General features: G+C 52.2%; 2 protein-coding genes across 2 annotated transcripts in view; both read right to left on the bottom strand.

The window, feature by feature from the left end:
- Window positions 1-907: 907 nt before the first annotated feature.
- On the bottom strand, window positions 908-3,276 carry S1pr4 (sphingosine-1-phosphate receptor 4). Its single transcript, XM_021205603.2, has one exon. The coding sequence runs from the start codon at window positions 2,782-2,784 to the stop codon at window positions 1,624-1,626; it is 1,161 nt and encodes a 386-aa protein (XP_021061262.1). The 5' UTR covers window positions 2,785-3,276; the 3' UTR covers window positions 908-1,623.
- A 2,135-nt stretch (window positions 3,277-5,411) lies between these two features.
- Gna15 (G protein subunit alpha 15) overlaps window positions 5,412-12,461 on the bottom strand; it is a 21,488-nt gene continuing 14,438 nt past the window's right edge. Inside the window, exons 5-7 of the mRNA XM_021205412.1 lie at window positions 12,059-12,188; window positions 10,648-10,801; window positions 5,412-6,214 (exon numbers count right to left, since the gene is read on the bottom strand). Of these exons, the coding sequence (XP_021061071.1) occupies window positions 5,988-6,214; window positions 10,648-10,801; window positions 12,059-12,188 (511 nt within the window). The 3' untranslated portion in view covers window positions 5,412-5,987. The remainder of the gene's footprint in view (window positions 6,215-10,647; window positions 10,802-12,058; window positions 12,189-12,461) is intronic.

Consider the following 12,461-nt stretch of genomic DNA (forward strand, 5'->3'; position numbering starts at 1 on the left):
AGACAGAGAGAGAGACAGAGAGAGAGAGACAGAGAGAGAGACAGAGAGAGAGACAGACAGACAGACAGACAGGCAGACAGAGACAGGCAGACAGAGAGAGAGAGACAGACACACACACACACACACACACACACACACACACACACACAGAGGTCTTTGTCTTGAAGGTGCTAGCTCTCCGATCACAAGACATGGCACTCTAACTACAGGTGTTCTACAGGATTTAAGTGAATGAGCGAAAAACTGATTAAAAAATAATATTCGGGGCAGGTGGTAAAGTAGTAAGGCAGGTATTGGCGTGGACTTTAATGGCAGTGGGGAGATCAAGACAGCTAGAATGAGACTAGTGTGACGATGGGAGGTCGTTAGTATCCTACTTGTTCATACTTGGGATATATTTAACCTGACACTTTTGGTTTGCCCTATTGCAACTTCAATGGATTTGACTAGTTCCTGTGTCTTGGGGTAAGTTGAGAAGTGAATTAAAATTATATGTCACTCACACCTCTAGAAATACAATAAATAAGAAATAAAAGACCAGACTCTGCCACCCACCCACCTGCAGGCACAGGTGGAAATGCAATAAGCAAACTGGCATGAGCTGACTTTGAGTAAGATTCGAGACTGGTGAGTGCTGGCTCTAGAAGCTGGTGGAGAACTTGGGGATGGTGCCTTCTCTGAACACCATTTGCCTGTGGTCCTCCCCCCCCCCCAAACTGGGGTGAGTGATTACTGCCAACTGTATACCGAGGGCACAGACAATCAGAACTCAAAGTGTAGAAAAGAAAACTGATGATGTGTGCCCAACACCATGAGCTTCTGCCATCTATAACTGTGACAGTCACTACCATCCTAGAGTCACGGCCAGCGCGACTCGATTACAATACACTGAGAAACTGAATGTGGAGGTTTCATTCATTTTAATGAATTTTATGCAGCCAGGCATGGCTTGCAGCTGCACTATCACACAGTAGGGTCCACAGCTCCCTGCCACAGCATATCTCCATGATTCAGAACAGGAAGGGCGAGGCTGCGGGGTTACAGGACCAGTTGAGATTGCCCCAGAACTGGGGTGGGTGGGTCTATCCTCCCCACACACAGAGAGAGAACCTGAACTGGAGGAGAGAGGCCATGGGAGCAGGCTGCTTGTCTCAATGTGGAAGTCACTGAGAAGAGGGGTGTATGACAGGCTCCTGTGCCCTCCAGGCCCCCTGCCATTCTTAAACACATCAGGTTGCCCTCAAACAAATGGTGCAGGTCCACCCCCATCCCAGCACACTTCCAAATCACTGTATACCAGTGGGTGTGACCAGGAGACATGTTACAGCAGCCTGGGCATCGACACACACACATGTGACTAAGACAGAACCATAAAGCTCTGTCCTGTCCATGGCCTGGGACATGGCACATCCCCTTCGCAGCCTGGGGGCCCCTTCAAGGCCCAGACTCACTAGCTCTGGCTCTGTCCACTCTCTGCCAAACATTCATCACGGAGAGTTTCATGGAAGGAACCCGGGGCTTGCTGGCATGTTCTCAGTCACCATCAGGCAAGGTTCTTGTGTCCTGTCCCTTCTCACCTCGTCTGGGAGGGCCTGCTCAGTGGGCAACTGGCTGGTTCAAACTCTAGGTGCTGCGAACGCTGGAAATGCTGGACAGCGGCTCTCTCATCCTGAAGCTGAGCGACCGAGAAGTCCGAAAACTGTCCCTGGGCCTCAGGGAGCTGTCAGTGGTGGATGCGCCGGAGTGGGCCTCGGTGATCCGGGTTAGGCAGTCTCCAGGACCTCGCAGGCCTAACCAGAGACACCCACAGCATAGGAAGGCCAGTACAGCACGCTGCACTTCGCGGCTGCGGAAGGAGTAGATGAGAGGATTGATGGCTGAGTTGAACACAGCCAGGGCCAGGATCCAGTCCATGCCACGCAGGTACTCCTGGGCCCAGACATTAGAACCAAAGATGTCAGCCAGGAGCAGGCCAAACAGGGGACCCCAGCACACCACGAAGGCCACCAAGATCATCAGCACAGTGTTGAGTAGCCTGCGGGACTTGCGGCGGGCAGGAGGACGTGGGGACTTCTGCCCGTTGGCTCGGACCACCCTAAAGATGGCCCCGTAGAGGCTCAGGATAGCCACTAGGATGAGGGCGAAGACCACCACACAAAAGAGCACATAGCCCTTGGAGTAGAGGGGCAGCAGGCTGGAGCAGCGCGGGAAGGCGCACACACAGTTCCAGCCCAGCAAGGGCAGCAGGCCCAGGATAGCTGCCAGTAGCCAGCACAGACCGATGCAGCCATACACACGGCTGGTCTTGGTGGCCCCGCTCTCAGCCACCCGCACCATGGTGGCGAAGCGTTCACCGGCTGTGAAAAGCAGACTGAAGGTGGAAGCGGCCAGGGCCATGAAGAGCAGGCCCTCCCGCAGGAACCAGTGCACGGGTGACAGCTGGAAGGTACGCGTCCCCGACAGCAGCACGTTGACCACGTAGGCCAGGCCTGTGAGCAGGTCGCTCAGTGTGATGTTCAGCAGGCAGTAGTACACCCAGCGGCGCGACCGCATGTAGATGGCGATGGCGGCCAGCACCATGGCGTTCTCCAGCACCACCAGGCAGCCTGCTGCCACCGACGGCCCCCTCAGCATCCCTAGCCCGCCGCCGTCCTCAGAGCCCCCGCGGCTGGCCAGCCTGCCGCTGTGATTGTAGTGCAGGACAATGAGGAGGCTGTGGCCGCTGGCCGCCAGCCGGTGGCAGGACTCTGGGGTCACCAGCGTGGACCAGGTACTGATGTTCATGGCCTCCCCCGGGGACAGACTGAGAGAGGCCTCCGCAGGGTGGAGTCACAGCCTGGCCTGGGTTTCCTGTTGTTTGAAATTTCCTGTTATGCTCAAGGTGCCCCAGAGTGGGTGGGGGTGAGGCCAGGGCAGGGAGGGGCATCCTGAGCAACCGTCGTGTGACTCTGGGGGCTCTGAGCTAGAAAGGATGATATCTCCTGGCACTCCACCCCGGCCCAAATTTCCCTCCATGGGTGGGAGGCAAGCACTAGATGGGGAGTCACTATTGGACAATGGGCACAGCCTGGCACACAAGATCCCTCTGCCTACCACCATGTGCCCAACTCTTCCAACTGTATACTTATATATACAGCAGGTGCCTAATAAGTGTTTGTCAACTGTACACAGAAAGCATGCCATAGGCATAGGCAGGAGGATTTCTGAGTTTGAGGCCAGCCTGGTCTACAAAGTGAGTTCCAGGACAGCCAGGGCTACACAAAGAAACCCTGTCTTGACAAACCACAAAAACAAACAAGCAAAAAAAAGCAAACAAAAACAAAAAAAGAACAACAACAACAAAACATCATAAATGTTTGTCACTTGTATACACCAGCCAAGCCTTAATCAATGTCATCCAAACACATCTAGCACCACCCATGCATAACAGGAGCTTAATATCCTTTTAGAATTTTTGTTACATTTATTGATTTACCGCGTGTAGGAATCTGTGTGTGTCCTGTCATGTGCTGGGGTGCATTCTCGCCTCCCACCACGTGGGTCCTAGAACCAAACTCGGATTGGCAAGTGTTGCCTCAAGCACCTTTATCCCTGAATTGCTCACCAGTGCTTAATGTTTAGTGACCTTACACAGCAAGTGCTTAATCAGTGTTTGCTGTGTGTATACAGAAGGTGCTTAAAAATATGTGCCACATTGGGTGTAGTAGCACATGCCTTTAGTATCAGTACTTGGAAGGCAGAGGCAGGAGGACCTCTGTAAGTTCCAGGCCAGTCTGGGCTACATAATAGAGACACCCTGTCTAAAAAATCCTCCAAATAATTAATAATAAAATAACAACAATAATATTAATAAATATGTGCCACCAATACATAGTAGGTGCTTAAAGTCACCTATTAAAGAAAATGTCATCTGCATACACCAGGCGCTTAACAAGATTTTCTTACAGGGTGCTTCATAATGCTTGTCAACACACAGCAAACAGCAGGTGCCTAATCAATGTGCAAGGACACCTATAGCTCCCCTAGCAGCGCCCACTCAGCCTCAGCCTACGCAGTTGTTCTGTGCTCTGATCCCAGTCTCAGGCCCTTCTCTGCACTGAGCCCCAATCCCAGCCTCAGCCCCTTCCTTACACTGAGCCCCAATCCCAGCCTCAGCCCCTTCCTGCACTGAGCCTCAATCCCAGCCTCAGCCCCTCCCTGCACTGAGCCCCAATCCCCAGCCTCAGCCCCTTCCTGCACTGAGCCCCAATCCTACCTGAGCACAGCTCTTGCTCTGTGCCATGACCCTGAAGAGACTTGATGTCAGACAGCACAAACTCTGGCCAGGGCCCCTCTGCACTGACTCCCCAAGCCTCTGCCCTATACTGAGCCTTGATCCCAGGATGAACCCTGAGCCTGAATAACATAGCCACAGACACAACATGGTGCTGACATACACCCACCTGGTTCCAAGCTGAAAACCAACTCCAGCCAAGCCCATGAGTGGGCCTCATGCACTGAGTTCAAGTGAGCACTGGGGTTCAGCATGAAGGAGGACTGAGCACAGCACCCCAGAATGAGTGCAGACAGACTGGTCACCTGCAGTCTGCTATGAAAGCTGATGTGGTATGAAGCAGGCATCATACAGAGCAGAAGATTACAAACACTTGACCTTCACAGCAGGCACCTAGTCAGTCTTCAAGAACAGCTCTCTTCAAGTACATAGCCGAGCCTGGCAATCACCGTCTCCCTGCCCCAAATGCACCCTGAAGACAGCACTGGGGCCCTTGTACAAGACAATATTCTGGGGTGCTGCAGGTAGATACAAAAATGTTGGCAGGCACAAAACAACAATAGAGTCTAGCTTAAAATTCCGAAGACTCTGGCTCCCATACCCAGCACCCAGACCAAGCCATTCTGTGCCCAGAGTGGAATATTATGCAGCAGTGTAAAGAGATGGATCCCAGGGAGCTGGAGGGCGTTCAGTTAGTAAAGTGCAGTTGACTCTGCATCTGGATTCCAGGACTCCTGAGAACAGCCAGATCTCTAACTCCAGTGCTTGGAAGGCATGGGCGGGTTGTGGGGTGACCGGGTGACAGGGACACAAAACACAAGAGCAGATGACTCAGCTCTATACCCTAGTCTCCTATGATGTCTTCTTCAGTCGCTCCCTGGGTCTCTCACCGAACCTGGAGCTCACTGATAAGCGGGACAGCTGCCAACTCCTGCACTTTACCCTCTGAGCCACTCCAACCCCTGTTCTCTGCCTAGATTTGACATTGTCTTTGTGAGTCAGCACCCTGTCCCTGTCCCCTGCCTGGCTCACAGTGAGAACACTGAGCTGTAATTTAGGACATAAAACTTGTAATCCTCCAGCCTCAGCGCCTGAGAGCTGAGATATTTCTCTCTTCCTCCATTCCCTGATTGTTTACTTTTAAATTACATTTATTTATCTGTGTGGGTAGGTGTGTCACCGCCATGCACGCCTGAGGAGATAGAGGAATTCTCCTAGGACTCGGTTCCCTCTGTCCACCGAGCAGGTCCTGAAGTCCAGTTGTCAGGCTTTGTGGCAAGCGTTCTCACCAGCCATCTCACCGACCTCGGTTTCCCCTTTGGTAAGATGGAGTGATCCCCACAGGAAGACGTGAACAGGGCCCCTGGGAAGTCACAAGGTCCCGGACAGTTCTATTTGGTTTTGTTCGGGTTTTTGTTTTTTGAAACAGGGTCCTGGAACTCACAGAGATCCTCCTGCCTCTGCCTCGGAGCGCTGGGGTTAAAGACCCGGCTCATATCCTTTTTCTAACAATTAGAAGAAGGGTGAGGGAAAACATCACAGGGAAGCTGGGCTTGGGGGCCCGGTGGGGAGCAGGGACTCACTCCCTATGGGCTGGCTTCCCCACTTGGCAGCTCCTGGACCTGCAGTTTCACGCGCGGCCACCAGGGGGAGGTATGTTCTCGCCACGACCGCGTCGCGCACCGACGTCCCACTTGGTGTTCCCTGCCCCGCGTCATAGCAGGTTGATCTCATCCAAGTACCGGGCCAGCACCGAGTCCCGCACGTCCTTGAACACGCTGCGGATGCTTTGTGTGTCCGTGGCACAGGTGAAGTGTGCGAAGAAGCGGCGCGCGCGGGAGCCTTTCCTGCCACCGTCCTGGGGCTCTGCGCAGCTCGCGTACACCCGCGCGTACATGTCCAAGATGTAGCTCTTGGCGGCCTCTGCGTCGCGCCGGGGTCCTGCAGAGAGGGAGTGGGGTTGGGTGGGCTCCCTTTTTATAGCCCAGACTGGTCTCAAACTTCCAACATAGCCTGGGATCACCCTGGTTTCCCTAAATAGCCTAGGTTGGCCTCCAGGTCAGTCTGTAGCCCTGGCTGACTTTGAACTCCTGATCTCCCCAGAGCTGGAAGATGGGTGAGCAGCATCAAGCCAGGTTTGTGTAGTGCTGGGGATTCAACTCAGGTCTTTGTGACAGCTCTGGGGATCCTTCACTAGGGCGGGGATGGGGGCGCAGAGCCACTCAGGCCATCCTTACTGAAGACAGGTGCCATGTTTGTCAGTCCCTGAAATGGCGCTGTCAGGCTCAGCTTGAGGACCTGAGTGCTAAGATGGGGCAGGGCCGCCCGCAGTGGGAACTCTGTGGGCTCGGATCCTGCTTCCAGGGCAAAGGCGATGGCTCAGAGGATAAGAGTGCTTGCTGCCAAGCCTGAGAACCTGAGTTTGAATCCCTAGCATCCAGGAAAAACAGGAGTGTGCCTATGCGTGTGCCTATAACTCAGTTCTGGGAGTAGGGGTAGGGAGCAGGGACTCCGGAAGGAGGCAAAAAAATGGACAGAGTAGGACTCAGGCAGCCTCCACCTGTCCTACGTATGCCTGCTTTAATTCCTCCCTGGCTCAACTGCCAGCCAGTGGCTGCCCCTCTCTATGCCTCGATTTCTCCATCTCTGCAATGGACACGTCCCACTCTACGGACTTGCTTTCTTTTTCTTTGACTCTGACCAAAGTGCTATGAGTTTTCCTTTGTTCACTTTCTCTGTGTGTGGTTGTGGGTGCGTGGATGTGTGTACACTCAGGTGCACGGCAGAGGTGCAGGGCAGAGGAGGGACGCCTGGGCTGTGGTTCTTTTCTGAGTCAGAGCCTCACGGAACTTGGAGCTCACTGATTGGCTAGGCGGTCTACCTGGTGATGCCGGAGGGATCCTCCTGGATCTAACCAACACCATGCCAACTGAGCTATATATGCTGCTGGGGATTTGAACCCAGGTTATGCTTGCTTGTGCCACACCCTTTACCCACTGAGCCAAGAGAAATGTCTCTTCAGATTCAAGGTTTCAATCTTTTGTTTCCCTATGACAGGGTTTCTCTGTGTAGTCCTGACTTTTTTGGAACTCACACTGTAGACCAGGCTGGTCTTGAACTCATAGATCCTCCTTCTTCTGTCTACTAGTATTAAAGGTGTATGCCATCACTCCCTGAGTTTAATTTGTTTCCTGGCAATATTGGGAATAGAAACCAGGGTCTCTCACTTGTTAAGCAAACACCCTGCTGTTGAGCCACATCCTTAGGTATTTTTAGACTTTTAAAGCAAATAACTAGGAAAAAATTGTCGGCTTGGGCTTTGTTTCCAGTGACATGGCTAAATGCACCAAGAAGATAGGGATTGTCAGAAATACGGGACCTGCTATGGTGCCTCCCTCCAGAAAATGGTGAAGAAAATTGAAATCAGCCTGCACTCCAAGTACACTTGCTCCTTCTGTGATAAGACCAAGACGAAGAGATGAGCTACTGGCATCTGGCACTGAGGTTCCTGCATGAAAACAGTGGCCAGTGGGTGCCTGGATCTACAAAACCACCTCTGCAGTCACAATGAAGTCTGCCATCCGAAGACCGAAGAACTGAAAGACCATAGAAGCCCTAATGTCTGAGACTCGCCTAGCCCGCAATAACTGCGTTAATCTATGTAACAAAAGAAAAAGAAAAAAGAAAGGAAGAAAGAAAGAAAGAAGGAAGGAAGGAAGAAAAGGAAAGGAAGAAAGAAAAAAGAAAGGAAAGGAAGAAAGAAAACAGAAAAGGAAAAAATTGTCAGAGAACACGAAACACAGGAGGAAATGTCAGTTGTAAATATGGTTTCTGGATCTGTCCATGGTGTTTGAGCGCTGTCCCCACAGGCTGATGTGTTGGAATGCTTGGTCCCCAGTTGGTGGACCTGTTTGGGGAGGATGAGGAGGTACGGCCTTCTTGGAGGAAGTGTGGCCTGCTTGGAAGGGTGTGGCTCTATTTTAGGAGGTGTGGTCTTGTGGGTGTGGCCTTGTTGTGGGGGCGTGGCCTTGTTGGAAGAGGTGTGTCGCTGGGGATTCGAAAGCCATAGGTTGCCGGGTTTCTTCTCATTCTCTCTCTGCCTGCCCCTGACAGACGCTCTGTCTGGGGAGCTCTGCACTACTGCTTGACGCCATGCTTGTCCTCTTCCCACCATGATGGTTACAGACTGACACTATGAGTTTCGGAGGTAAACGAACCAGTGATAAAACACTCCCTTTACACGAGTTGCTGTGGTCATGGAATAGACCAGTGACTGAGGCACTGTGCCAGCCCGATAGTGTAAACAGTCCATCCAAACCCCCCATCTCCTCTGCCCAGCCTCTTGAGGCCATAGCCTGGTTCTCGAGATGTCTCAGCTAAGACAGGGCTGGGAGTGACCAGAACTTCACATCTGTACCCCAGTCAGCCAGCTGTGGGTGGATGGCATGGCAGGGGTTTTAGAGACTCTCAGCTACAGTAAAGCCAGTGTCAAATTCCCATACCAGAGGTCACCAGAGTTGAATGTGAGTGACATTTGGCCTGGCGTCAAGCATGGACTATAGCCTGGGCCACAGCGGAGGGGGCTGAGGTAAAATTCTCCCCCAGAATCTTATCTGCCCAGCATTGCAGATCATTGCCTGATTCCCAGTGGGTGTTTCATGCTCACCAGTTTTGGATCTCGGGTCTCCTAGGTTGGCAGGAAACCCAGTTCTGTTGGTTTAGGGCCCTGGGCACTGTCCTCTGTCCGAGTAGCCACAAGATGTGAGAGAGCTTGGCTCCAAGATGACCTGCCCTGCCTCCTCCTGCTCTCCACAGTTAGGTAGAGCAGCTTCCCCTAGTGTTGAACCTACCTTGGTCAACCAACTGTGATGGATGTGACCCAAACATCCCTGAGACTTGATCATGAGAGGCAGTCTCCACCTGGGCGAAAGTCTGGCCACCCTGAGTCAGACACTGTGACAGAGCTGGAATGGACATCGAGGTCCAGAATAGGGGAGGACAGCAAGCGAGGGGAAGATGCCCCGGTGCACGCAGCACAGGGCTGCTGGGAGATGGCGCTCGGTGTCTCTGGTCCCAGCCACCAGGCAGTCTTACCTCACTCAGCTTATCCCAAATCCCTGACCTGGGCACCTGTGACCCCAGTGCACACAAGGAAGATCTGAGTTCTAGGCCAGCCTGGTCTACAGAATTACAGAACTGAAGGCTAGTCAGAGCTATGCAGTGAGACCCTACCTAAAAAAGGAGAGAGGGAGAGAGAGAGAGAGAGAGAGAGAGAGAGAGAGAGAGAGAGAGAACCAAATTCCTGACCATGAGACCTTGAGCCAGGCAAATCAGCCAGTTCAAGCCCGGATGAAAAAGGATTGATGGAGCTATGACAACTATAGTATAGGACAGGTGAGGGAGGATTGGCCCCTGTACAGAGGAGCTGGACTGAAAATCTCCCAGTGAAGGGCTGGGGGTGTGGTCTGGGGTAGAGCCCCACTTAAGATCTTCCAGTGCAGAAAGGTTACACAAATGAGATAAAATACAGATGTTACAGGGCTGGTGAGATGGCTCAGTGGGTAAGAGCACCCGACTGCTCTTCCGAAGGTCCGGAGTTCAAATCCCAGCAACCACATGGTGGCTCATAACCATCTGTAACAAGATCTGACTCCCTCTTCTGGAGTGTCTGAAGACAGCTACAGTGTACTTACATATAATAAATAAATAAATCTTAAAAAAAAAGTTTAAAGAAAAACAAAACAAACAAACAAACAAACAAAAGATCTTCTAGTGCAGGGCTGGGGACGTGGTCAAGGTGGTGCCCCACCTAGAACCCCCCTTCCCGTGAGGGGCTGGGGGGCGTGGTCAAGGTGGAACCACTGCCTAGAATCCCCCAGTGAGGGGCTGGGGGCGTGGTCAGGGGTGGAGCCCCTGCTCATCATGTTCAAGGTCATGTAGTTCCACCCCTGTCTCAAAAACAGAAATGGATTTTTTGTTGTTGTTGTTGTTGTTGTTTTTTTTTCGAGACAGAGTTTCTGTGTGTAGCCCTGGCTGTCCCTCACTCTGTAGACCAGGCTGGCCTCGAACTCAGAAATTTGCCTGCCTCTGCCTCCCAAGTGCTGGGATTAAAGGCCTGTGCCACCACTGCCCGGCCAGAAACAGATTTTTATAGAATCTTTTCTCATTCAATGGCATGTGCTAAGAGCATCATCTTCGTTTCCAGTCCCGAGAGGGAGAAACTGAAGCCCATGAGGCTTCTCAGAAGGAACCGAAGAGTTCCGTTCTCTTTGAAGCTTCTGCTGACTCCGCGTAAGGGCTGAGCCTTGGAGAAGGTTCCCCCCGGGAGCTACTTCTGGGAGGTGAAAGATATAGAACGTTGTGGAACGACTCACCCTGGAAACTGGGGAAGTATGTGGCCAGGTGGGAGGTGTGGATCTTATCCTCCAAGATGTCCGTCTTGTTTAGAAAGAGGATGACCGAGGTGCTCTTGAACCAGGGCAGCTCTAGGATCGTGTTGAACAGAGCGAGGCTCTCCTCCATGCGATTCTGGGTGGGGACAGAGGGGGTGGTGACCCTAGCAGGAGGTGCTCACCCACAGGATGATGTCCTCACCCACTTAGGTCTCTGGGTATGACGGGGAGACCCTGTGTGCACAACATCCTGTGGTGAGCTACACCCTTCTGAAATCAGCATCTGACTGGATGCTAGAATGTGAGAACACCCGAATAAGAGGTCAGATATGACTGGCCAGGCAAAGACACAAGTCATCATAGCCGTCAAGTCCTGGGACTGTGAAGGTGGGGCACGCAGGCTGAGCTCCTACAGCCAAGGACACCAGACACTGAGAGAAACCTGGGACTCAGACGGGGTTGGCCCCTTCCACACCCTGACCCCACGCTCCCAACTCCCAGAACTAACAAGAACGTGTGCGTGTGTGTGTGTGTGTGTGTGTGTGTGTGTGTGTGTATGTGTGTTTTAGACTGAGCTACTCTGCTTGGTCATGGTGGCCACAGGACCTCACTATATCCTGGATAGCTGCTGAAGTCCATTAATCCCATGGAGGCCAAGCCAGAGCAAGCCCAAGTGTGTCTGTGTCTGTGTGTGTGTGTGTGTGTAAATGTGTGTCTCTCTGTGTGTATGTGTATGTGAGTGTGTCTGTGTATGAGTGTGTGTCTGTGTATGAGTGTATGTGGTGTATGTGAGTTTGTGTGTGTCTGGTGTATGTGTGTATGTGAGTGTGTGTCTCTGTGTGTGAGTGTATGTGAGAATGAGTATGTGAGTGTGTCTGTGCATGAGTGTGTGTATGTGTATGAGAGTTTGTGTGTGTGACTGTGTGTTAGTGTGGTGTATGTGTGTGAGTGTGAGTGTATAGTATGTGTATGTCTGTGTATAAAATGTGTGTGAGTGTGTGTCTGTGTGTGAGTGTGTGTGTATGTGAGTGTGTATGTACAGGGGGCAGGGAGGGAGGTGTGGGGTATATTGAACCATCCTTTCAATGGGGACACCAAACCACTCTCCTAAGGGTTGTTTTCCATGTTGAGCCACACTGTGGCCATCCAGCAACAGGAATGAGAGCTGCCTGACCCTCAGAGGTTGTGTTCCATTGTGTGACTTGAGATATAATTTGGCCACAGTTGTGCACCGGTGTGACTGAAGCTGCTTCCGGTGAGGTCAGCAGAGGATGGGAACCCCAGGGTTGCTGAGGTGGATTTGAGGACAAAAGATGGAGGGTTAAGACTAAAGCCGCCATGGGACATTCCTCCACCCCAAAAGGCATTGCTCCTGTGGCCACAGCTCCCTCACCTCCTGATCATTCTCCTCTAGGCACTGGTCATACTCGCTCAGGGAGGCCAGGTAGATGAGGGCAATCACGTTCTCGAAACAGTGGATCCATTTCCTTCGTTCCGACTTCTGGCCACCAACATCCACGATGCTGAAGAGAAAGGAGAAGACCCACCATTGAGAGGTCACATGACCCAGTAGGTCTCTGCTCACTGGCATATACAGCCGCACCAGAATCATAAGGTCTATTGTGATCAGATCAAAGAACAGACGGCACAGCTGTGCCACCTGCCGCATGCTGCTCACATTATGGAAGGAAGCTAAGGCAGGAGGATTACAATAAGTGTGTGGGTGGCCTACAGAGAAAGCATAAAACCAGCCTAAGCTACCTTCTCTCCTTCTCTCTCCCTTCCTATCTCTTCCC

This window comes from Mus pahari, chromosome 9 (genome assembly GCF_900095145.1).
Source record: "Mus pahari chromosome 9, PAHARI_EIJ_v1.1, whole genome shotgun sequence".
Taxonomy (NCBI): Eukaryota; Metazoa; Chordata; class Mammalia; order Rodentia; family Muridae; genus Mus; species Mus pahari.